At 46.1% G+C, this 27,793-nt stretch overlaps 1 protein-coding gene across 1 annotated transcript in view; it reads left to right on the forward strand.

Moving 5' to 3' along the window:
- LOC124717248 overlaps positions 1-27,793 on the forward strand; it is a 105,503-nt gene that overhangs the window by 38,785 nt on the left and 38,925 nt on the right. The window contains exons 2-3 of the mRNA XM_047244049.1: positions 540-590; positions 20,402-21,395. Of these exons, the coding sequence (XP_047100005.1) occupies positions 541-590; positions 20,402-21,395 (1,044 nt within the window). The 5' untranslated portion in view covers position 540. The remainder of the gene's footprint in view (positions 1-539; positions 591-20,401; positions 21,396-27,793) is intronic.

Below are 27,793 nucleotides of genomic sequence, written 5' to 3' on the forward strand. Positions count from 1 at the left end.
ATTATTACAGACCACACGCGTCCCTTCATGCTTCATGTTTTTCCCAGTGCGAAGGCTTCTTCCAGTAGGATAACTAACCGTGACTCGAGGCCAGGATCATGTTACAGTGGTCGGGCGAGCGAAGTGGTTCGACGAGCGTGAAATTTGGCTGATTCGAACCCCACAGGACACATCTGGGACGCTACCGGTTGTCAGTTCCGGGATCCCAAACCACCAGCCGCTAACTTACGGGAGTCGAGTGACCTGCGCGTGCACATCTGTTTACCTCGCTTCTCCAGAAACCAACCAAAGACTTGCCGAATAGCTGCTATATTGTACGCTATTAACGTTCGGCTCATTAATGTCCGTGTGCATGTGTGTGCGTTTGTGTGTGTGTGTGTGTGTGTGTGTGTGTGTGTGTATGTGTGGATATTTCCGTGCATGAGCTTGTGATGAAACTGGAAGTGGTATCCAGAGTTGAAATCATAAAAAATTGTAATTCAGTAATGTAACTGGGCATTCATGTGTTGACATATCCTATTTTTTGTTTTCTTTTCCAGCATGTCCGCTCTTCAGGATATTCTAACTGCAGTGACGTCTGCTGATGATTGGTGAGTTTTTCTTTGTTTCTGAAACGTTTACAAAGCTCCGTTGTTGTGCACGTGCTAGTAGGAATTGAATGACACACAACTACCTAGTTGCATGTCCGTTGACCGTTTGACATTCTCTAAGTAGGTTACCCCTCAGACTGGCCTACTACATGGGCTGCGTCTACGTCTATGCAAAACATACAGCAAGAAAAACATATTCTAAACATATCCTTTTATCGTTTCTCAGAGTACTTGCCTTTACACCTAAACTTTCTAATGCGTTCAAACCAATTATGGAATCGGAACCTGGAAAATAATCGTTTTATATGACCTGTGGCAACTAAATTGTAGCATGCTATTCAGCGTTAATTGTTCTCAGATCCCCTAAAGCAGTGGTCTCGCCAACGACTGTTTTATAAAGAGGTCTCATCGTTCGGAATTACTTTAGTTTCGCAATAAATCTGAAATGCGAGTGACTCTGCCGACCGATCCAAGTAAACGGCTTACGGTGTATGCACGGCGCGCGACCAAACTAATAACTGCTTCGAATCTCACTAAGTTTCAGAGTTTTTTTGTTTGACGCGTTGAGTTCACAAGGCTTAACAGCATGTTCGCAACACAATAACACTTCCGTTACTGCAGCCTTTACTCCGGATTATAAGCTTAGTAACTATCATACATCGCTTAAAATTTTTCTTAAAAGTCACTGGAAGAAAATAGAATGCTTAAAAATGCATGTATATATTTATACTTATTTATTAATTGTGAATGAAAACCAAGTGCTTAATAAATCAAAACACTATTGCTGTTCATACGAATATGACCTGGAACGACAGGACGACAGCGATCATAAAGTGAAGTTTGAATGTCTTGTGGGTGATTGGTGAAAAAATAAAATTAACGCACTACAGTCTCCTTTAAAAAGCTAACAGAATGTTTTTAAGCTTAAAGTTCAAAGTAACGAGTGAGTGTAAGTGCGACTTTAAATGCAACCGAAATACTTGCCAAGTATGGCCGATCGTTGCTGACAGCGAAGTAGTGAAACAGCGTGCTTAACGGCAAAAAAGATAGAAAAAACTGGAAATATCTGTCTGTCAGCCAGAGCGTGCTGCCAGAGTACGGAACATCTGGGCACTAATTTGTTTCAACAACTTCAGCAAAAGGCGCGATTATTTGAACGGTTCTCTCAATCTATCTATGGAAATTATGATATTTCAGATACTGCGGAGCTACTAATATTTGTTTCCGGTACTGATTACAACTTAAATTATTTCAGGAATTTTTTCACATACACAGTTTGGAAAGAATGACTGCAGGGGAAAATTTATTTTGCCACTCAGAACAAGTGTTAGTGTCAATGCAGGTATTACGTTTAAAACTGATTTGCGTTACAGCTGATGGAAGCAGAAATAAAACTAAAGTGACAGACACAGGTTGAGGTATCCCCTTATTTTTCAATTGTACTCTCCACGGAGAAACATTATTCAGTAAAATTTTTGCATCCAAAGAAATAACGAACATCGTTATACCAACTGCAAACTTCCTCAGAAAAAACTGGGTTGATACACCGCCAGTTGACCTCAGAAAAGAAATCAGGACATTTATGACAAAAAAAGGCAAATGTGTTCCAGAACTTACACGCCTCTAGTGTTTGATTGTCTTTGGATTTTTGACAGATTTAACTGATGAGTTAAATATGCTGAATATGGGGCTTCAACTAAAACACAAATTAATATCTGATATGCATACAAGTGCAGAGGCATTCCGAATAAAAAAACAAGCTCTGCATAAAACATTTTGACGACGGAAAGTTGGGACAATTCCCAAATCTTAAAAATAATGTTTAGCGACTTGGAATAAATTCCCTATGGAAAAACAGTAAAATGAAATGCATTTTAATGCAGCTACAAAACCAGTTCAACGAGAGATTTTGTGAGTTCGAGAACATTTCTGGCAACCTCAAGAATTTTGCACGCCCTTTTTCATGTGTACTGAGAACTTACCGAGTAATCTACAAATGGATGTGACTGATCTTCAGTCTAGTGACACTCTGAAAAACTCCGTCTGTGAAGTCGGTGATCCTGTTCAATTTCGTGACAGTCTGCCATCTAACTTTGAAGAGTTGAAACGGTTTTCTGAGCAAATAATTTCTATTAATGGCAGCACTTAGTGAATAAAATTTAAAAGTAAGTTATGTTTTTGCATTTTTAATATCATAGAGATAGTTACAGCCAAACAAAGTTATTAACGAATACCGCCCGTCTTTATTTCATTTTCGAGCTATATGGTCCTTACCAGTTAAAATGTTGCTGACCATTCCTTTAGAGCAAGTCCAGTGTAACCTAAGGAACAAGCCATCACGTTCACTAAAGCGCATTGCAGTCACACCACTTTCATTGGTTTGGGTTAATCTTCGAACCCTAAACACTTGACTGTTGCATACGTTCTGGCTCTTACATATGAAGGCAACTTTCGTCGTCTGTTATACGAATTTTGCTTTTCCTTAGGCAAATTTCTGAACCCCTGTTTGTGCATCACAGTACGTCCGGCTCACGCCACGTTGTGTTGACGATGGTGTCGGGAGGAGATTTAAAAGTTTAACCTGTTCCCGGGTGGAGAACTGTAGCATCTACCTTAGTACGTCAGGCGTGCACTACATGCAGGAGACAGCTACTAGAGTAGTGGAATACACGCGACATGCACGTGGGCTTTCTTTTAGGATAGAGAAAGCCCTCTACAGGCTCGACAAGATGCGTTCTGATTTCAGTCAGGGAAGAATGCCACTCATACTAAATAAACAGAGCAGCATTCATCACGGCAGATCATAGAAGTAATTAATACAGTAATACACTCCTGGAAATGGAAAAAAGAACACATTGACACCGGTGTGTCAGACCCACCATACTTGCTCCGGACACTGCGAGAGGGCTGTACAAGCAATGATCACACGCACGGCACAGCGGACACACCAGGAACCGCGGTGTTGGCCGTCGAATGGCGCTAGCCGCCGTCAGTGTCAGCCAGTTTGCCGTGGCATACGGAGCTCCATCGCAGTCTTTAACACTGGTAGCATGCCGCGACAGCGTGGACGTGAACCGTATGTGCAGTTGACGGACTTTGAGCGAGGGCGTATAGTGGGCATGCGGGAGGCCGGGTGGACGTACCGCCGAATTGCTCAACACGTGGGGCGTGAGTTCTCCACAGTACATCGATGTTGTCGCCAGTGGTCGGCGGAAGGTGCACGTGCCCGTCGACCTGGGACCGGACCGCAGCGACGCACGCCAAGACCGTAGGATCCTACGCAGTGCCGTAGGGGACCGCACCGCCACTTCCCAGCAAATTAGGGACACTGTTGCTCCTGGGGTATCGGCGAGGACCATTCGCAACCGTCTCCATGAAGCTGGGCTACGGTCCCGCACACCGTTAGGCCGTCTTCCGCTCACGCCCCAACATCGTGCAGCCCGCCTCCAGTGGTGTCGCGACAGGCGTGAATGGAGGGACGAATGGAGACGTGTCGTCTTCAGCGATGAGAGTCGCTTCTGCCTTGGTGCCAATGATGGTCGTATGCGTGTTTGGCGCCGTGCAGGTGAGCGCCACAATCAGGACTGCATACGACCGAGGCACACAGGGCCAACACCCGGCATCATGGTGTGGGGAGCGATCTCCTACACTGGCCGTACACCACTGGTGATCGTCGAGGGGACACTGAATAGTGCACGGTACATCCAAACCGTCATCGAACCCATCGTTCTACCATTCCTAGACTGGCAAGGGAACTTGCTGTTCCAACAGGACAATGCACATCCGCATGTATCCCGTGCCACCCAACGTGCTCTAGAAGGTGTAAGTCAACTACCCTGACCAGCAAGATCTCCGGATCTGTCCCCCATTGAGCATGTTTGGGACTGGATGAAGCGTCGTCTCATGCGGTCTGCACGTCCAGCACGAACGCTGGTCCAACTGAGGCGCCAGGTGGAAATGGCATGGCAAGCCGTTCCACAGGACTACATCCAGCATCTCTACGATCGTCTCCATGGGAGAATAGCAGCCTGCATTGCTGCGAAAGGTGGATATACACTGTACTAGTGCCGACATTGTGCATGCTCTGTTGCCTGTGTCTATGTGCCTGTGGTTCTGTCAGTGTGATCATGTGATGTATCTGACCCCAGGAATGTGTCAATAAAGTTTCCCCTTCCTGAGACAATGAATTCACGGTGTTCTTATTTCAATTTCCAGGAGTGTAGTTAAGCACAGTAGGGTTGATCCCTGTGTGGCTCGTGTTCCCGCCATCACGTATTTACACCCTGTTTTTCCACCTCACTACGTTAATTTAAATTACTACTGTCACTGAGTTGCTGATTTGCCTGACCGTGAGGGGCGCTAGCAGCGCGTATCGATGTCTTCCCTCTCGTAGTATCTTTGCTCGACTGCTATTACTTACCGGTTGTCGGCCGTCGTCCAGTCAGCTGGAAGGTGCCAGCAGGGCAGTTCGGGTTGCGAGTTGGGGTCGGGAGCCAGGGTCTGCCAGTCAGTTGCGACGCGTATGGAGCGCAGTCCGGTCCTGCCAGTCGGGGAGCTGTAATGGGGCACTGGTGCAGTCGGGTTGGAGCAGCCGATAACTTGTTTGAAATGTTGTCGGCATACTGGCAGTGAGTCGGTCAGTTGCTGTGGACCAGGGAGGATATCTCCACGCGGTGCAGTCAGCTGGGTCCGCTGGCGGTCCCTGAGCAGTGTCGGAGCGTGTGTGGAGCTGTCCGATCGCTACGAGCTTCGTGGCTCACCGACCCAGGACGTCAACGTTGAGTAGGGGTTTCAACTACCCAAGCCACGTCTATTTGTGTTGTGTGGCTCGTTTCGGTGGTTCGCTGTTGGGAAGGTTTTCCTGTGAGCAACAACGAGTGAAGTGTTTGAGATAGCGGCCGTCAGGTGGAACTGATGAAATTAATTTATCCATAGTCAAATGCACCAGCGGAATTTTCTGCTTTGTGGCCGTTAGTGTTCTGGTTACCTGCCCTGGCCGCTAACGTAGTTTTTAGGCAGTGTCATTTCCTCGCCTATTGTTGCTGCCCAACATGGTGTGTAGTTTTGGCATTTCAGTTCACATACGCGTTGGTTTGGGGAGAGTAATACTTGTAAATTTTTTGGGGGGGCCTTGAATTCTCGTGTACTCCGTCGTGGCAAACAAGCGGTTGGTCGGTCGGTCCATGACTGTCCCTTGGTTGGGTTCGCACGAATTAAGTGTAGATGGACTCACCACCTGTCCTGCCTAAGTGGACGAGGCCAGACCGACCCACTGGACACTCCTGAGTGCCGTTCCCTTAATCGTCCTTTTGGCAGTCTTAATGTTGTTCTAATTTTACTGTATTCTATATTTTTAATATGGCAAGGTTAGTTGTGGGCCTTCAGCCCTGGAAACATGTTCTCGGAGTTTCCTTCAAGTCCAAACATTATCGCCTTCTGCTCTTGAAAGGTTATTGTAATTTTCTCTGAAAGATTTTACAAGTTTTTCTGGGCCTTCCGCCGTCGGTGTCGCAAAAGGAAATTTTTCAACTTAATGCATTGTTCTAAAGATTGTTGCAATACATATTTCCTTAATTTGCAGAATTTAACTTTGCGGCCTTCAGCCACCTTATTGCGATTGTTTGTCTCTTTCTGTGCACCTTGTGGGCCATCAGCCCTGTTAGCATCTTAAAACATTGTGGCCTTCTGCCTTCAGTAATCATCATAGCATATTTGGAATTTTGAAGATTAAATCCGGCAGCGTTCAACCACTCCGCATTCTCATCTCATATATGTATACGATTTATCTTATTCATAAATTTAACTGTGTGTCATGTCTTTTCGAAATTGAACTTATTCTAAAGCATCTGTTTGGAGCCCTTCTTTAAAATGTGTATTTGTGAACTAAATGATGATAAATTACAATTGTGAAATGAATCCGACCGCAACTCCCTTGGCCCTTTCCACAATCCTGATTACATGTTAGCCCTGCGTGATTTATCAGGCGTTTCAAGGGTCTACGGAAGGGTTCAGAACTAGTCTAGCTCATAAATGGTTACAATGGCCACATAGAACTATGGACAGAAATCTTGTTGAGCCAGATGATAACAGCAATAAAATTCTAAATTGGTATGTATACTGCAAAGATAGGTTAACGACTAATGAGGTTGCAACAGATTTGTAATGTAAATCGATTTGGGAGAAGATTAGTGTTAAAGGCGTATCAAACATGGTCATGTTATGCTTTTATAGACCCGTGCCTGAGCAGCTGTGCTGGTGGGAGATTTGAAAGGGAACCGGCAAAAAATTTCGCGTAAATGTCCTGGTCTGTGCAGTAGTCAACTTACCAACTACATACTGAGAGAGACACAAGAGGTTAGGGCGGGTAGAAAGAACGGTGAAATTGTTCTAAATGTCTTGTAGAAACATTACTTTTAGCAGCTAATCAGAGAACGTAAAAATTACATATTATCTGCAGGTCATCAATACGTCAGATACAGAGTGAATGACCCAAATGTTGGTAATCAGGGCCTGACATTGTTAGCCAACCATCAGTTTGTGTTAATATGAGGGTCGTTCAGTACGTAATGCCCCACATTTTTTAAAAAGCCATTAATATGCATAGACAAACGTCCTTGTTGGTGCTTCACGTATGATATTTGATCTGTGCGCCGGTGAAGTTTCGAACCGTTCTGGCAGATGGCAGAGCCGTAGTTCAGTGTCAAAATGGTGTCTAATACGACTCACGTTACAAGCAGCATGCTGTTACTGAATTCTTGCGTGCAAAAAAACAAACCGTAGTGAACATCCATAAACGTTTGTGCGCACTGTATGGCAGTGTTGCAGTGGACAGGTGTACAGTTGGGCGATGGGTAAAGAAAGTTTCAGCCTCAGGGAGTGCAGAAACAGAGCTCCACGGTCATCCGCCCTACAGTCCAGGCCTGGCACCTTCGGACTTCCGTTTCTTTGGGCCGCTTAAGGTTTCTCTATGGGGAACACACTTTGTAGGTGACGAGAGTGTCAGTCATTCAGTGAAAACAGGACAAGACCTGCAGCCAGCAGGGAACAGATGCCCTTCCACAAAACTGGCGTACGGCCATAGAACGTGATGGAGACTACGTAGAAAACTAGGACTTAGACCAGACATGGTGAAGTATATTGTCGTCAAATTCTAACATCAAATATGTCCCGAGAAAAAAAATGTGGTGCAATACTTATTGAACGACCCTCGTTGTTAGAAAGTGTGATAACAGTTTTTTTGCGTAAACATACACTTTTAAATGGAACATTGCCTATTGACATTAATAAACTGAAAGTAGGATAAATCAGAAGGTGGGCGGCGTTTGTTGCAGGGCTCTACTGCGAGTCGCTTACGAGGTATCGTATTTTGAGAAATTCCCTCACTGACGCTTGGAAAATACCAGTGGTAGGTCACACTAAAGAAGTGCATACACTAGTTACGTGGATACTGACTAATAACGAGACAACTGACCATCACAGGTTGTAGTTTCCCCTTGCTTTCAGCCGTTCGCAGTACCAGCACAGCAAGGCCGTTTTGGTTAGTGTTACAAGGCCAGATCAGTCAATCATCCAGACTGTTGCCCCTGCAACCACTCAAAAGGCTGCTGCCCCTCTTCAGGAACCACACGTTTGTCTGGCCTCTCAACAGATACCCCTCCGTTGCGTTTGCACCTATGCTATGGCTATCTGTATCGCTGAGGCACGCAAGCCTCCCCACCAACGGCAGTGTCCATGGTTCACGGGGGGAGGCATGAACAGTTAACATTCTTTAAAAGAAACATGAGATCGGACTGTTAGTGATGACGTTAGCCCAACAATCTCTAATGTTCAACCACGTGGTCTGCTCCCCACGGACGAAAGATATATAAAGGAAGGAAAATTTACGAGAAGGCAAAGCTATTAATATTTAGAAAAATAAAAGCTTATACAGGCACAGCTGAAGGCGAGTGCTCACGTCTTATCGACACCTTTGTGTGGCGTTCTTCTGGCGGATCCAAGCCTACTATAGAAATTTACTAAAAGAAAAATCTGCCAAAGTTTTGCATTCCTTGCTGCGACAAGGCAAAGAAATCTTTCAGAGTTGAAAATCGAGAGCAAAAGCTAACAACTCTCCTCTCGCCAAGTAACAACGCGCCACGCGGTCAGTCTAACTCACCCTTCTTCGACTGGAGCACAGCTGTGGACGCTTCCCGTACCGGCGGCAGACTGCCTCCCTTTTTCTTCTCCACCTCCTCCACGCTCCGCGTGGCCCGGAAAATCCAACAAAGATGCTATTTCCGCGACCAACCTAACGCAGGTGGATTTCTCACAAGTAGCGCAAACCTCTTTGCCTATTTGACCACTACGAGAGTTGGCTATTCTGTACAGCTGAATCTGTATGACTATAGCACACTTTCTGCAGCAGACTACGCCACCCTCTAGCAAAATGGCACACAACATTCATTCAATCACACCACTATGAGAGTTTTGAGAAAAGAGAAACAAGGAAAAGAAAGTGAAATGCTAGTGAAAATGGGCTACCGGACTAATGAATGGTGGCTACAGGACCCTTTCAACTGGTCCCGACAATCTGGTATTGTCAGTATAAGGTGTAAAACAGGACATATTGTACTTGTTTTGGCATACCATTGGAGACCTCATTATTGTAATTATCTAGCGCATACACTATAAATTGGAATAACAAAATTTACGATAGTTTAGTAACAATGGAACACTTTTCCCCAGTTAGTGTTCTTTGGTTAAAGAAAATAAATACAGGATGTCCCAGTGGGAACGACAAGTACTCAGCGATATGACAGGAACGATGATTCTAAGCAAAAACAAACCTAGTAAACAAGGGCTCTAGGCTTACTTTAACAGCTAAGAGCACTTGTTCATCTTCGCTACTGTGTAACATTTCTCTCCTATTGCGCAGGAGCTCATACACTATGTGATCAAAAGTATCTGGACTCCCCCGAAAACATACGTTTTTCATATTAGCTGCATTGTGCTGCCATCTACTGCCAGGTACTCCATATCAGCGACCTCAGTAGTCCTTAGACATCGTAAGAGAGCAGAATGGGGCGCTCCGCGGAACTCACGGACTTCGAACGTGGTCAGGTGATTGGATGTCACTTGGGTCATACGTCTGTACGCGAAATTTCCACACTCCTGAACATCCCTAGGTCCACTGTTTCCGATGTGACAGTGAAGTGGAAACGTGAAGGGACACGTACAGCACAAAAGCGTACAGGCCGACCTCGCCTGTTGACTGACAGAGACCGCCGACAGTTGAAAAGGGTCCTAAAGTGTAATAGGCAGACATCTATCTAGCCCGTCGCACAGAAATCCCAAACTGCATCGGGATCCACTGCAAATACTATGACAGTTAGATGGGAGGTGAGAAAACTTGGGTTTCATAGTCGATCGGCTGCTCATAAGCCACACATCACGGCGGTAGATACCAAACGACGCCTCGCTTGGTGTAAGGAGCGTAAACATTGTGGAAAAACGTTCTGTGGAGTGACGAATCACGGTACACAATGTGGCGAGTGCCCGGTGAACGTCATCTGCCAGCGTGTGTAGAGACAACGGTAAAATTCGGAGGTGGTGGTGTTATGGTGTTGTCGTGTTTTTGATGGAGGGGGCTTGCACCCCTTGTTGTTTTGCGCGCCACTATCACAACACAGGCCTACATTGATGTTTTAAGCACCTTCCTGCTTCCCGCTATTGAAGAGCAATTCGGGGATGATGATTGCATCTTTCAGCACGATCGAGCATCTGTTCATAATACACGGCCTGTGGCGGAGTGGTTACACGACAATAACATCCCTGTAATGGACTGGCCTGCACAGTCCTGATCGCTACAGAACACCTTTGGGATGTTTTGGAAAGCTGACTTCGTGCCAGGCCTCGCCGACCGACATCGATACCTCTCCTCAGTGCAGCACTCCGTGAAGAATGGGCTGCCATTCCCCAAGAAACCTTCCAGCACCTGACTGAACGTATGCCTGCGAGATCGGAAGTTGTCATCAAGGCTTAGGGTGGACCAACACGATATTGAATTCCAGTATTACCGATGGAGTGTGCCACGAACTTGTAAGTCATTTTCAGTCATGTGTCCGCATACTTTTGATCACATAGTGTAGCTCTTAAGGTGTGCATTTCAGAGCCCAGGTTTATCGAGCTTTTTTGCTTCGAATGATCGTTCCGGCATAGCCCTGAGTATTTGTCGTTCATCCTGGGACACCCTCTATTCAGAGAACAATTCACAATTTGCACCACCTTCCGCTCGTACCTTCCGTTGCCGAGCCAGAGGCATCGTTTGCGAATGGGCAGGGTTATCCCAGAATATGATGCCGTGTGTCATAAGGGTTCAAAGTGGTTCGAATGGATCTGAGCACATGTGAGGTCATCAGTACCATAGACTTAGAACTACTTAAATGTAACTAATCTAATGACGTCACAGACGTCCATGCGCGAGGCAGGATTCGAACCTGCGACCGTAGCAGCAGCGCAGTTCCGGACTAATGCGCCTAGAACCGCTCGGCCACAACGGCCGGCTGGCATAAGGGAATTATAATAAAACAAACTAGACCTCTTTTCATGTTGCATTATCACTTAGTGCAGATATTACTGTAGTGGTACATACAGCAGTTCCTGAGTGCGACTCTCCATGAGAGCTTACCGCCTGTCTGAACACCTAATTATTTCTAATGTTTAGTCTCATTAATCGTATGCCCGATCTGCCTCATGAAAATGACAGTTTTAGCTAAATAATGTGCTAAAATTCTTAAAACGGTGTCTTACTGTGATTTAGCATCCATTTATTTTGGTGCAAATGGCTCTGAGCCCTATGCGACTCAACTTCTGAGTCGCCTAGGACGTAGAACTAATTAAACCTAACTGCCCCTCGTCGGTGGACATGAAACCGAGGAGCGCAGACCCGCCTTCCGTCTGCCACAGTTTAAATGAGAAACCGCGGCGCCATCTCCCTCAGTGACGCGCTCTGTTTCAGCGCCGCAGTGTGTCTCGATAGAAGGCTGTAATGTCCACTGATCTCTCGAACTTTCTCCATTGATGCTCAACATCGTCAGTGCTGGAGATGAAATTTTCTGGATGACAGCTCAGTTAATATGAAGCGTATATGAAATAGAGGAATGGGAAGCAAAGTGAAAGGGTGGGTGAGAAACTGCTGACTTCCAGCCGCCCAGGGCATTGTGGTAATGCAACGGCGAAAGTTGGAAATTTGTGCCGGACGGGACTCGACCCAGGATTTACCGCTTCTCGTGGACGGCTGCCATAGCTGCTTCGCCCATCCGGACACGGCCCCTAACTTCCGAGATTTCCAACACACCGCAGGCTGCAACGCGGCGTCCCTCGTCCATTAACCCTTTGCTCGCAAATCATTGATTCCCGTAGGAGTCTGGACGATATTAGTGCATCCGCATTGAACCAGACGTCATGGAGCCATCACGCGGTCACAAGAAAATATATATACAGATTGAATCACCTAAACCTTGCATCGCATATATTGCGGAAATGGAAAATGCTGTTTATGTGCGGTTTTCACTGAATGGTACTCAGTGGCTCGTATTGTTGGCCAATAAACAGATTGTAATAATACTTAGAAAGTGTAGTTTTGTGCAAAAATGCACTTTTTTAAATGAAACAATGCCTATTCACATTAACAGACTGAAAGTAGGGTAAATTAAAATGTCGATGATGTCTGTTGCAGGGTTCTAGTGTGAGTCGTTTGCGAGATATCGTATTTTGAAAAGTTTCCAAATCGACACTTGTTTGTGCCATTCTACATAGGTAGTTGCTAGGTATTGTGTTGTTATGTTTGTTTACAGTGCAGCTGCGCGTCCCTCGAGTGCATTGCGGCTTGCTAGCCAGTTAGAGTGTGACAATCCGAGGAATACGTCGTGAGTGGGCAATGCGATTTACGAATGCAGAAGAAGCCAACGTGCTCAAGGTGTACAGAGGGTGTAGGAAGAACGCATTTCGTTCTTGTACGGTGCAAGCTGCAAGATATCTCAATAGGGGTCAACAATAACGGCAGTTATTTTTCAACCTCTTCAACCAGTTATGTGGCAGCAGTAGTGGAACACCTAGATAGCGTAACAGAGGGAAACAAGTGACGACAGAAGAGATACAAATTAATGTTCTCGCTGCTGTTGCAGCTGATCGACACGTTATCTCCCTCACAGTCGCGTCAGGAAGTGGCATGAGTGAGGCAGTCCGTCTGCACAGGCTCCATCACCACTCCATCACCACTCCATCGAGAGCTGCATGGAAACGATTTTGAGAATTGTGTTAGCTGCTGCGCACGGGCATTAAGACGGATACTCCAGATGTATCATGTAACTTGTTTAGTGATGAAGCCACACGATGGCCAAGTAAACCACCGAAACGTCCACCACTGGTCAGTTGATAGACCCCGTTGACTTCGTCAGGTGGATCGTCCGCGTCCATGAAGTATAAATTTGTAGTGTGGGTTAGTGAGCCATCGGCTCATAGGCTATTTTTTTTCATAGACGGAACACTGAACGCACGAGGTATCGCAGCGTCCTAACAGACCATCTTCCACGGATGCTAGCAGACTAGTAGGAATCTCTGATCATGGCTGTCCTGCCCATAGTGCACGAATTACTGCATGACGTCTTTACGAATTGTTTTCAAATCATTGGATTCAATGCAGAGGAGTTGTACCTTGGCCGGCCCATTCCTCGGATTTGAAGCCCGTAGACTGTTTTCTGCGGGGAAAGCCGAAAGTCGCTCCTATAAGGACATGCCAACTACACCCGATGATATGCAACGATGTACTCGTATTACTGCAACCTGCTCGAACGTCTCCGCTAAAATGCTGGGACGCGTGCAGCGGTCGTTCCATACCAGACTGGAAGCAATTATCGCCGATGCAGGTGGTAATTTTTCCCGAGGACATGCAGCTTTACTGTATGGTTAAATGATGATGGCGTCCTCTCGGGTAAAATATTCCGGAGGTAAAATAGTCCCCCATTCGGATCTCCGGGCGGGGACTACTCAGGAGGACGTCGTTATCAGGAGAAAGAAAACTGGCGTTCTACGGATCGGAGCGTGGAATGTCAGATCCCTTAATCGGGCAGGTAGGTTAGAAAATTTAAAAACGGAAATGGATAGTTTAAAGTTAGATATAGTGGGAATTAGTGAAGTTCGGAGGCAGGAGGAACAAGACTTTTGGTCAGGCGAATACATGATTATAAATACGAAATCAGATAGGGGCAATGCAGAAGTAGGTTTAATAATGAATAAAAAAATAGGAGTGTGGGTAAGCTACTACAAACAGCATAGTGAACGCATTATTGTGGCCAATACAGACTCGAAGCCCACGCCTACTACAGTAGTACAAGTTTATATGCCAACTAGCTCTGCAGATGACGAAGAAATTGAAGAAATGTATGATGAAATCAAAGAAATTATTCAGATAGTGAAGGGACACGAAAATTTAATAGCCATGGGTGACAGGAATTAGGTAATAGGAAAGGGGAGAGAAGAAAACGTAATAGGTAAATATGGATTGGGGCTAAGAAATGAAAGAGGAAGCCGCCTGGTAGAATTTTGCACAGAGCACAACTTAATCATAGCTAACACTTGGTTCAAGAATCATAAAAGAAGGTTGTATACATGGAAGAAGCCTGGAGATACTGACAGGTTTCAGGTAGATTATACACTCCTGGAAATGGAAAAAAGAACACATTGACACCGGTGTGTCAGACCCACCATACTTGCTCCGGACACTGCGAGAGGGCTGTACAAGCAATGATCACACGCACGGCACAGCGGACACACCAGGAACCGCGGTGTTGGCCGTCGAATGGCGCTAGCTGCGCAGCATTTGTGCACCGCCGCCGTCAGTGTCAGCCAGTTTGCCGTGGCATACGGAGCTCCATCGCAGTCTTTAACACTGGTAGCATGCCGCGACAGCGTGGACGTGAACCGTATGTGCAGTTGACGGACTTTGAGCGAGGGCGTATAGTGGGCATGCGGGAGGCCGGGTGGACGTACCGCCGAATTGCTCAACACGTGGGGCGTGAGGTCTCCACATCGATGTTGTCGCCAGTGGTCGGCGGAAGGTGCACGTGCCCGTCGACCTGGGACCGGACCGCAGCGACGCACGGATGCACGCCAAGACCGTAGGATCCTACGCAGTGCTGTAGGGGACCGCACCGCCACTTCCCAGCAAATTAGGGACACTGTTGCTCCTGGGGTATCGGCGAGGACCATTCGCAACCGTCTCCATGAAGCTGGCTACGGTCCCGCACACCGTTAGGCCGTCTTCCGCTCACGCCCCAACATCGTGCAGCCCGCCTCCAGTGGCGTCGCGACAGCCGTGAATGGAGGGACGAATGGAGACGTGTCGTCTTCAGCGATGAGAGTCGCTTCTGCCTTGGTGCCAATGATGGTCGTATGCGTGTTTGGCGCCGTGCAGGTGAGCGCCACAATCAGGACTGCATACGACCGAGGCACACAGGGCCAACACCCGGCATCATGGTGTGGGGAGCGATCTCCTACACTGGCCGTACACCACTGGTGATCGTCGAGGGGACACTGAATAGTGCACGGTACATCCAAACCGTCATCGAACCCATCGTTCTACCATTCCTAGACCGGCAAGGGAACTTGCTGTTCCAACAGGACAATGCACGTCCGCATGTATCCCGTGCCACCCAACGTGCTCTAGAAGGTGTAAGTCAACTACCCTGGCCACCAAGATCTCCGGATCTGTCCCCCATTGAGCATGTTTGGGACTGGATGAAGCGTCGTCTCACGCGGTCTGCACGTCCAGCACGAACGCTGGTCCAACTGAGGCGCCAGGTGGAAATGGCATGGCAAGCCGTTCCACAGGACTACATTCAGCATCTCTACGATCGTCTCCATGGGAGAATAGCAGCCTGCATTGCTGCGAAAGGTGGATATACACTGTACTAGTGCCGACATTGTGCATGCTCTGTTGCCTGTGTCTATGTGCCTGTGGTTCTGTCAGTGTGATCATGTGATGTATCTGACCCCAGGAATGGGTCAATAAAGTTTCCCCTTCCTGGGACAATGAATTCACGGTGTTCTTATTTCAATTTCCAGGACTGTATAATGGTAAGACAGAGATTTAGGAACCAGGTTTTTAATTGTAAGACATTTCCAGAGGCAGATGTGGACTCTGACCACAATCTATTGGTTATGAACTGTAGATTAAAACTGAAGATACTGCAAAAAGGTGGAAATTTAAGGAGATGGGACCTGGATAAACTAACTAAGCCTGAGGGTGTACAGAGTTTCAGGGGAAGCATAACGGAACAATTGACAGGAATGGGGGAAAGAAATACAGTAGAAGAAGAATGGGTAGCTTTGAGGGATGAAGTAGTGAAGGCAGCAGAGGACCAAGTAGGTAAAAAGATGAGGGCTAGTAGAACTCCATGGGTAACAGAAGAAATATTGAATTTAATTGTTGAAAGGAGAAAATATAAAAATGCAGTAAATGAAGCAGGCAAAAAGGAATACAACCGTCTCAAAAATGAGGTCGACAGGAAGTGCAAAATGGCTAAGCAGGAATGGCTAGAGGAGAAATGTAAGGATGTAGAGGCTTATCTCACTAGGGGTAAGATAGATACAGCCTACAGGAAAATTAAAGAGACCTTTGGAGGAAAGAGAACCACTTGTATGAATATCAAGAGCGCAGATGGAAACCCAGTTCTAAGCAAAGAAGGGAAAGCAGAAGGGTGGAAGGAGTATATAGAGGGTCTATACAAGGGCGATGTACTTGAGGACAATATTATGGAAATGGAAGAGGGTGTAGATGAAGATGAAATGGGAGATATGATACTGCGTGAAGAGTTTGACAGAGCACTGGAAGACCTGACTTGAAACAAGGCCCCGGGAGTAGACAACATTCCATTAGAACTACTGACAGCCTTGGGAGAGCCAGTCCTGACAAAACTCTAACATGTGGTGAGCACGATGTATGAGACAGGCGAAATACCCTCAGACTTCAAGAAGAATATAATAATTCCAATCCCAAAGAAAGCAGGTGTTGACAGATGTAAAAATTACCGAACAATCAGTTTAATAAGCCACAGCTGCAAAATACTAACGCGAACACGTGAGGCAATACTGACCCTACGACTTATCTTAGAAGCTAGATTATGGAAAGGCAAACCTACGTTTCTAGCATTTGTAGACTTAGAGAAAGCTTTTGACAATGTTGAGTGGAATACACTCCTTCGAATTCTGAAGGTGACGGGGGTAAAATACAGGGAGCGAAAGGCTATTTACAATTTGTACAGGAACCAGATGGCAGTTAAAAAGGGTCGAGGGACATGAAAGGGAAACAGTGGTTGGGAAAGGAGAGAGACAGGGTTGTAGCCTCTCCCCGATGTTATTCAATCTGTATATTGAGCAAAGAGTGAAGGAAACAAAAGAAAAATTTAGAGTAGGTATTAAAATCCATGGAGAAGAAATAAAAACTTTGAGGTTTGCCGATGACATTGTAATTCTGTCAGAGACAGCAAAGGACTTGGAAGAGCAGTTGAACGGAATGGACAGTGTCTTGAAAGGAGGATATAAGATGAACATCAACAAAAGCAAAACGAGGATAATGGAGTATATTCGAATTAAGTCAGCTGATGCTGAGGGAATTAGATTAGGAAATGAGACACTTAAAGTAGTAAAGGAGTTTTGCCATTTGGGGAGCAAAATAACTGATGATGGTCGAAGTAGGGAGGATATAAAATGTAGACTGGCAATGGCAAGGAAAGCGTTTCTGAAGAAGAGAAATTTGTTAACATCGAGTATAGATTTAAGTGTCAGGAAGTCGTTTCTGAAGGTATTTGTATGGAGTGTAGCCATGTATGGAAGTGAAACGTGGACAATAAATAGTTTAGACAAGAAGGGAATAGAAGTTTTCGAAATGTGGTGCTACAGAAGAATGTTAAAGTTTAGATGGGTAGATCACATAACTAATGAGGAGGTATTGAATAGGGTTGGGGAGAAGAGAAATTTGTGGCACAACTTGACTAGAAGAAGGGATCGGTTGACAGGACATGTTGGAAGGCATCAAGGAATCACCAATTTACTATTGGAGGGCAGTGTGGAGGGTAGAAATCGTAGAGGGAGACCAAGAGATGAATACACTAAGCAGATTCAAAAGGATGTAGGTTGCAATAGGTACTGGGAGATGAAGAAGCTTGCACAGGATTGAGTAGCATGGAGAACTGCATCAAACCAGTCTCAGGACCGAAGACCACAACAACAACAACTGTTATGATTGTGAGATGTGATATTGTTGCAACTTGGCCACGATACCTAGAAATTGCGTCGCCACAAACCACGTGGGCACGCGGGTTTACTGCGAAACGTGTACCTTTTCAGGAGTTATTGCGATCAGTTATCAGGCAACAGCAGTTGTATGAATGATTCACACCAATGATTTTAGGTGTAGATTATAACGGTGAATGTATCGATGCTTTTCTTTAATGTTTTAGGAATTAATGTTATGAGGAATTGTGTACATGTCTCTCATCCATAGCTTAGGAACAAATGATTTTATCCACAATTTTCTCTTGTATTCCGAGGTTACGTTTTTGCACCTAAGCCACTCACCTCATAGCTTTCCCGTTAGCACATACAACGCGGTTCCTTACGCACAGGTCCAGTGATTAGTTTCCCCTTTTATTTTAAAACAAATGCTTTAGATTAAGTCTTATTTTCAGATGCGTTGCTGGGAGCTGATCTTATGCACAGTGTTCATGCATTTTCTATTTTATTTTAAATGTTTGATTCTCGTCAACAGTGCACGGGCAATACTATTAATTACATCGCATCCCCTATGAGTGACATCACAACGTATGCATTTTTATGAGTTTTTGGTCTGTGAACAAATTAATTTATTTTCCGACTCGGCCAAACCTTTGATTAGTTGTATGGTTAAATCCTTTGGCGATCCTAATCTCAACGTAATAACCCGTAGAAACAGCTTAGTTACACAGTGAACTAGTATCAACTGAAATCGTGTATTTTCCGAGAGTTTAGTAATCTAGGATTAATAACGTTTGTTATTAACAATGTGAACTTATTTCCAAGAATTTGCAGTTTTCGCTCTATTAAGACTGGGCAGAATCGCGACCTGCCTTTGGACCGCACTTCCTCCAGTCCTGTGCAGAAAGTCGTGCAGTATTCCGCTGCATCTGTTTTCAGTAACCCGCCGGAAGAATAAACAATTTTTTCTAGTCTAAATTGAAGAATTCCTTCATGTCTCACTCATTCTGTTCTGTCATGAAGTCCATTGCTGATAATGGTAATACATATTCAGCAGTTAGTCGTCTGCATACGATTGATGTAAATTTTATTTAATATATATTTATTTATCGTATAACGAATATATATATATATATATATATATATATATATATATATATATATATATATAAATGTGCACATCCATAACCTTGTTCAATGTTGCATCTCCAGATCTAATTCACTGACCCACTACATCGGTTCATCCAATTCGTAGTGAATGTGCATTATCGTTCCTCTATATGGTTCAAGAGGACACTCAATAACAATATAGTGGACTGACTGTAAGGAGGCACCGCGCTCACAATTTGCAGAACTAGTCATCTCCCACTTGTACAATACGTAACCTCACGTGTCTGGTGCAGTTTGAATTCTGCTCATTATCCCCCACTGACGCCTGGTGAGATCGAATTCTCGTATCCAGAGGGAAGGATTCTCAACAAGACGTTTGGTCACTATTGATGACTGCTCCCACTGTATTGTGGTTGAATGTTGTGCGTGACCTTCAGGAGAGTTTCTGATCCCCTTGGAGCTGGAGATGGAATATTGGTGAGTACAGGATGCCATGGAGTATTCCGAATACATGCTATAATTATTCACATTGCCTGACTGAGTAACACATCTATCTTCTTAGCATGAGCTCTATTGATCCAGGTCGAACAGGATTAATCAGAAACACAGTATGACAGGAGCAAGGCGTAAAACTTGAGCAGTAACTTCCCACGGGGCCTCAGAAAGTTTTTGAAGGATGTTGTTTCTCGGTTTAACTGTGGAGCTAGATCTGCAACATGCCACTTGTAAGTTAGAGCTCTGTCAAATGTTATTCCTAGGTTTATTGGTGTAATGCAGTATGGCAGGACTGTCTTCTGAATCTGACTTCTGGTCTGTAATTTGCCTGTCCGCTGCACCACTTCTTGAAGCCGACCAGAGTGGACGAGCGGTTCTAGGCGCTACAGTCTGCAACCGCGCGACCGCTACGGTCGCAGGTTCGAATTCTGCCTCGGGCATGGATGTGTGTGCTGTCCTTAGGTTAGTTAGGTTTAAGTAGTTCTAAGTTCTAGGGGACTGATGATCTTAGAAGTTAAGTCCCATAGTGCTCAGAGCCATTTGAACCATTTCTTGAAGTGTACTTCCAGTACTTTTGTACCAGCAGATAACATTGGACTACCAGATGAACTTCATCAGCACAAATGAATTGTCTTGTAGATGTTTTTGATAAGTCGCGCGCGCGCGCGCGCGCGCGCGCGCGCGTGTGTGTGTGTGTGTGTGTGTGTGTGTGTGTGTGTGTGTGTGTGTGTGTATGTGTGTGTGTGTGTGCGTGCGTGCGTGCGCACGCGTAGACTAAAAAGAAATTGAGCCAAAACATCCTTGAGGTAAACCCCCTATTAATTTTCCAATGTAATCTCATGTACTGACTCGTCCCATGACCACGGAGTTTTTTGGTTTCTCGATCTGATCCTGTGGAACTAGGAGAGTAAGAAACATGAAATCGTCTGTTGCAGGTCCGGTGGCCTGGAGTACTGCAAGGGCGCCCACTCCACGGGAGAGGGGGACCGGTACGAGGAGCGCGTGCTGGCCCTGGTGTTCCTCCGCTGCCTGAAGCACCGACTGCACTTCCAGTTGTCCTCCAACAACGACGATGCGGGGAAGTTCGACGACCTGGTCCTGGTGTGGCGTCCCCAGGGGCACCCCGAGGCGCGAGGTCTGCTCGTCCAGCTCAAGCACAAGACTTCCGAGCGGGCCAAGGTCGTCCACCGGAACACGTGGCTGTCCGAGGCCCCCAACTGCGACTTTGGGCTCGCCAAGTACCACGCCTCCTACAGGAAGATAAGCGGCTCGCTGAAGATGGAGGGGCTCGCACTCGTGTTGCTGACGAACGCGCGTCTGGCCGACAGCTGCGACGGCATGTTCGTGAGGCAGGCCGAGGCCGGCGTCCCGGGGGCGGAGCTGCTGCGGACTGGCGGCTGTCTCTACAGGCTCGACCCGGCCGACGAGCAGGTGTGGAGGGCGGTGCGCGGGGACGCCGGCTTCGCGGAGCGCTTCTACGTGCTGTGCGGGCAGAGGAACAGCGAGGAGATCGCCGGCGACATTTACGGGGAACTGGAGGAGCTGCTGGGAGCCGGAGACCTGTGCGGCCGCATCTGCGACAGTCTGTGCAGGAGCGTCAGGGAGTGGATGAACGGGCAGAGCGTGTGCCTGACGAGCGACTGGAGCGAGTGGCGGGCACTCGTCGACGACTACGTCAGGGACGAAGTGACTGGCTGCGGGGCGGTGACCACCGGGCTCAAGTTCGACAGCGTGGAAGATGTTCGGAATTACGTGACCGCCTGTAACCCGGCGTGGGTGAGACCACCAGACAAGAAAACGGTAGCCCTGACTGCTACCAAGATCCACCAGGCACTGGCTCACGAAACACACATCGTGGTCGGTATGGAACATTTCAGAGCGCGCCGACAGAGGATCCTGTGCTGTTGGGGGCCGTTCTGCCGATGGCTGGTACGTGTTAGTGTGATGGAAACATCAAAAAGATTTTAACTGTGCACCTTATTTTTAAGGACTATTGTGAATAGGGTAATTCACTTTCGCTGTTTACTTCCTGAGTGTTTAAGATATCCTAATTCTGCTTTCACCCAAATAAACTGTGAGAAATTAATTACAGAAATATTAATAGCAACGTGTAATTTCTTTGAAAATACTAATCGGATTTTGAACAATGAAACACCATTCAATTTGCCTCTTTTAGAAATATCGACAGTAGAAAAAAATGAAAGAAATAACTATAGAGGGAGATTCAGCTGCAATACCACTGTCGTTTTATGCAACCTGCGATGTTATAGCTGGCCTTCATAAACCACGCCCAAGATTTTTATGTTCTCTCGCTCTCTATGCACCCTGCAGAAAAAAATAACTGGGATCTTTTTTTAGGCAATTTAATGCAGTAACGTTTTGTACTGGGGTACGTTTTCGCTACGCCGTTTTCGAGTGACTCGAGTGGCCTTCCAACACAGCCGGACTCCCCCATTGGGCCCTACCAGTCAGGATTTCTAAAGTGCGCGTCATTTACGACGGCGGACGAGTTTAGGTTCGTTCTGCGCATCGGACGTCACAAAACACAGTCAGCCAATGAACAGAGAACGACGTTGCCAGAGCTCGGCTGCAGTGGAGAGCACGGACGAGTGTCTTTAGTTTTAGAAACGTTCAATCATAAATAAAGTAACTGAACAAAAGCAATCTCTTGATAGCAGAATTTCTTTTATAGAAAGTTTGGAAAAAGCATTCTTTATACCAATTGCTTCATATTTTATTAATTAATTAAACCAAACAAGCAATAAGCATCCTAATTCATGTGATAGCAAGCAAAGGTGTTTGTATCATTCTCACTAACCGCTTTTTCACATATAAAGAACAGCAATAATAGTTTATTTCCTATTGTACGTCGACGAAACGTAATTCATAGTCATACCAACAGTGTTTGTCGGTATTTTGCGTGCTATTTTAATTCCTCCGGTAGGTCAATTGAATGACGAGCTGCGTTAGCATAATGGTTAAAGTGTTTGGATGCTAAGTGAAAAGTTTTGAGTTCAAACCTTATATGGTGCTTAATATTTTCTTTGTTTGAAAACAATATCGAAGTGTCTTACTTCATGAATTTTATTCGTTTGAATGTAATTTTTTGAAATTTCTAGTGGCAACTAAAATCGACCATACGGAAAGTTTACGCTATGGACTTTTACCTCTGCAAACTCTTCAAAATTTCGTACAATGGTTTACTACATTTAATGCTGCAGAATGACTGCGTTGTAAATCGAAACAAAATTAAGTCATTTAAGGGGGGAAGGTATCAGTCAAGAAGATGTGTAAAAATCAAATTTTTGGGCCAAATAGTTTTTGTGAAATCGAATGATACGTGTGTCAAAGCAGTCGGAACACCATGTGTCTGCACAGGCGAGCAGTGCAGTGACGACAAAATCGCGCACAGCGCGGAATGCGGGGAGCACGTCTCTGTAGCAGCGAATGGGTTAATGCGGCTGTAGTGGCTTTATTTCACAAACTGCGCGCAGCCCCCTAAACGTAAGTTTGCGAACTATGCTATACTATGGCGCTGCTTCTCTTGGCGCGTGCAACTGGCAACGTAGCAATATCCCGCGTCTGGGCGGGCATGCGCGAGCCGCCAAGATAAAAGAATTGAACTATAGTACGTTGTTCATGGTACTCTCTCCTACCATTGTACAAATATTGACGTGTTGTGAATTTTAACAGCATAAAACACACAATTATGCCGTTGTATTCGTCAAGGCTTCTGACTACGAAAGTACTGTGCTTACAGGGTTAAGGTTGGATCGAACTGCCACCGTAATTAGTTTTAACGTAATGTTTACAAAAGTCGTTTTCCGTTCTTTACCCTCTCGGGCATGTTTAAATTAATAATGTGAACGAAGTAGCCCACTATGCTGGAGGCGTAGTAGCCTAACCAGTAGAGACCAAAAAACGTCGAATATTGGGAATAATTCGGAGATTTTTGTTCAGTGGTAGGAGGGAGTGCCACGAACAACATACTCGAAATCATGACTCGTGAGGAATGCGTGTGAGAGCAGAAATGCGTTTGAGGGTCACTTTTCTACGTTTTTCTTGAATAACTAGCGAAAACGTAACCTGGTATAAAATTTAACTAAATTAAATTCGCTAGAAAAATATCCTGCTCATTTTTTTTCTGTAAGACTAATAGTTTGTGCGTGCCGAGTGACAGAATATGAAAATCTCGCGCATGGTCTATGAAGGCCAGCTACAGCACTGCGAGTTGCATAAAACGACATCAGTAGGGGCAGCTGACGCACCCTGAATATCTGTAATTAAAATAGTGATCAATAGTGGCTGTAAGTCACTTACTGAGGACTTTTTCACAAACAGTTTGGGTGAAAACAGAAATACGATATCTGAAACGGTTAAGGAAAAACTGATATTAGCAACTTACCTGAATCACCCTCCACGTATATATCTTTGCCTTGTGGCTTATTTCCTGTTGCTTTTATGCCGAGCTCTTCAACTCTGTAAACGTTTTGCTCTGCTTTGGCTTCTTCCTGCACTGTCTTCCTTCGTGATGTCCTTGGTCTTCCTAGTTTCCTTTCACACTGTGGGTTCGAGCAGAGAGTCTGTCTGTCTACAGTATCCTACCTTTTTCGGAGCGTGCGTCCGATCCAGCTACACTTGCTTCCCTTGATTTGGATGGCGACAGGTTCTTCTATCGTTCGATTCCAAAGGTCTTCATTGGATAAAAAATTTGACCAAAAGATTTAAAGAAGTTTCCAGAAACATCTATCCGGGAAGACTTCCAAAGACTTGCGCTGGTCGAGGTAGCGTTCCGTCTTTCACATCTGTGTAGCAGCACAGCTTTCACGTCCGTGGCAAATATTCCAAGTCTGGTTGTTATGGAAATCTCTCTTGTTCTCCGTAATGGATACAACTGCATGATGGCCCCATTCGCCTTTCGGATTCTTGCTCTAACATCAGCAGCTGCTCCTCGTCTTCAATAGCTACACTTCCAACGTACTTTACTTTTTTTAATGTGGTCTCAGCTTACTCGTATCTCTTGTATTGATTTTCATAACCTCCGTCTTGACGGCATTCACTTCTGCGAGAAGAGGCAGATATCGTCAGAAAGTCAAGATCTTCCAATCGCTTAGTCAGTTCCCTTTATATCCTACTCTTCTTCACCACCACTTCATCTGGCACCAATAAAGGAAAGGTCCGAGCTAAAACTCATCCTTGGCGAACTCCAGGCTTAACTTAGAAAGATTTTATAACTTTAACCTCTTGGATGAGTCAGCAATGTAGTTACTGTAGACCTCTACGATAACCTTTACTATCTTCTCTGGTATCGCGTACTTTTCAAAGATTTCCGCATATGAGTTCTTTCAATGGAGTCGAGGGTCGTTTCAAAGTCTACAAAAAGCATATAAAGCCTAGTAATAAATTCATGTGTTTATTCGAGAATGATTCTAAGCGTTTTCATTTGATCTGCAAAAGAACGGTTACATCTAAAATAAAACTGGCACCATCCTTTCTTGCCTGCATTTCAACTTGCACATTGAGTCTATAAAGGATCATCTGTTGCAACACTTCGCTTCGAATCGTAAGCAAGTTGATCCCCTCCGATTACGGCAGCTGGTGATGTCCCCATCTTCTTTTTTGGCAATTTGATGAGAAGTAATTCTCTACACTGCTGTGGCACGCTCTGCAAGTACGAGTCCTTATCAAAAGATAGTGAGCAATATCACTGGCTGTGCCTGGGTCAGTGGTCAGAAGCTCCGGTGCAATGTTATAGGCCTTTGGGGACCTTCTATTTTTTAGCTACTTGGTTGTTCTCTTCCTCTAAAGGTGACTCTGAGTTAATCATATTTTCTACAATTTTGAGATCGTGTTCATCTTCAGAGTCTCTTCCTTGTTCGGACTGTCTCTCTTCATCTCTGTTCAGCACCTGCATAAAGGGCTCACGCCAGACTACATATATACACCGATCAGTCAGAACATTATGACTACCTAGCTAATAGCTGGTATGTCCACCTTTGGCTTGGATGACAGCATTGACACGTCATGGTATGGAAACAATGAGGCCTTCGCAGGTCCCTGGAGGGAGTTGGCACCTCATCTGCACAGACAGCTCACCTAATTTCCTTAAATTCCGGGGATGGGGCTATGAACTCTGACGCCATGTTCAGTCACACACCCAATTGTGTACGATTGGGTTTAAGTCTGGCTAGCTGGGAAGTCAGCACAACTGGAACTCTCACCACTGGGTTCCTCGAACCACTCCCTCACACTCCCGGCCTTGTGAGATGGCCATTCTCTTCTTTGAAAATGATGCTACCGTCGGGAAACATGGACGTCGAGCGAAGAGTACATGATCTGGAACCAGTGTAGGATACGACTTGGCCACCACGGTGCCTTGCAAGAGCCCCACTGGACCCACGGGTGCCACATGAATGTTCCTCAGAGGGTAATGGAACTGTCGCCAGCTTCCCTCCGTCCTCGGCACCGATGTCGAGGAGCTGTTTCCCTGGAAGGCTACAGATTCGCGTCCTCCCTTCGGCGTGATGAAGAAGCTATCAGGATTCATCAGATCATGCAACGCTTTGCCACTGCAACGTCCAGTGCCGATGGTCAGGTGGCTATTTCAGTCGTAGTTGCCGATGTCACGCACTAACATTGGCACATGCACAGGCCGTCAGCTATGGAGACCCATAGTTAGGAGTGTTCAGTGCACTGTGTGTTTAGACACACTTGTGCTCTGCCCAGTATAATTTTAGTTCGTCACCCGTGCTTTTTTACCGGTGTGCCCAGCCTACAATATCTGACATCTGTGATGAGCGCTTGCCACCCAATCCCACTGAGCTGAGCGTGGCTGTTGTTCCCACCATCGTGTATTTTACCCCCCTGTTTCTAACCTACTTCCACCTCACTGCGTTAACTTAAATGACTGGTGCCACTGAGTTGCTGCTTTGCCTGACTGCGAGCGGCGCTAGCAGCGCGTACCAATATAACCCCTCTCGAAGTATCTTTGCTCGACTGCTATTACTTCTCGGTTGTTGTCTGTCGTAAACCAGTTCGGGTCGCGAGTTCGGGTCTGCCAGTCAGTTGGAACGTGTCTGCAGCGCAGTCCGGACCTGCCTGTCGGGGAGTTGCAATGCGGCACTGGTGCAGTCGGGGAGTTGGAGCAGCAGTGAGGTCTGCGTCCACATGGCTCGCCAGACCATTGCCGCCACGCATCACTTGAGCCGGGCCACGGTCTTGGTGGATCGTCGGTCGGTCGTCCCACTGGAAGACGAGTCTTGGTTCGCCGATCGTTCATGAGTCGGGTGTGTGTGTGAGTGTGTGTGTGTGTGTGTGTGTGTGCGTGCGCGTCGACTCCCGATTTGTCTTCGTGTGTGCTTAGTTATTGTCGGGTATCGTTCAGGTCTTCGTGCAAGTTTTTGTCAGGGTGTGTCCGTAGTTGGCGTTACTTCCACTATTTTAGATGTTGTCCGCATTCTGAGGGTAGTCGGTCGGTTGGTGGGGACCAGGGAGGATCTCCATGCGGTGCAGTCTGCTGGGTCCGCTGGCTGTCCCTGCGCAGTGTCGGAGCGTGTGTGGAGCTGTCCGATCGCTACGAGCTTCTTGGCTCACCGACCCAGGACGTCAACGTTGAGTGGTGTGTTAAGTACCCGAGCCACGTCCGTTAATGTTGTGTCGTTCGTTTCGGTGGTTCGCTGTCGGGGAGCTTCTCCTGTGAGCAACACCGAGCGTTTGTAGTGGTGAAATCGAGCCGCCGTGCTGTGTAGTCAACGACTCGAACACCCGGCAAGTCGCACAGTTCTCGAAATACTCACGGCCATCGTGTGGGCCATCACAACCTGCGCTCAGTCAAACACACAGGCTGCGCGCCTCCCCCATTCTACATAGAGACGACATGCTCACTGGCACTACGTGTGTGCCGTGTGTCTGCCTGACCAGCATTCATTCCTCGCCAGGAGACGGCGCCATGAGCCTGCACGGGATTATATCGACGGTAGGTCGGGGGTCATAATGCTCTGGCTGACCTGCGTACAGCACTTGAGCACCCCAAATAATTGTCCGGAAACTAAATAAAAAAAGTGTCAAAAGAAAAAGTGGTTTAGCTACCTGGGAGACATTAACCGCATGATTGTCTTTCTTTAACTTCGTTTCGAAGATATGAACAGCTGTACATCTTTTTAAATAGCGCCCCATATATTTTGTGTTCCGTAATCCACTTCCTTTCCTCAAGCCCTGTTCACAAACGTATTATATTATTCATTCAAGTAAACACGACGTTACTAAAAGATGTTAAAAACGTAGCGTAAAACTGATTTGACTCTCCTGGACTAGCGCATAGTTCGCAA

The sequence above is a fragment of the Schistocerca piceifrons genome, chromosome 9 (genome assembly GCF_021461385.2).
Source record: "Schistocerca piceifrons isolate TAMUIC-IGC-003096 chromosome 9, iqSchPice1.1, whole genome shotgun sequence".
Taxonomy (NCBI): Eukaryota; Metazoa; Arthropoda; class Insecta; order Orthoptera; family Acrididae; genus Schistocerca; species Schistocerca piceifrons.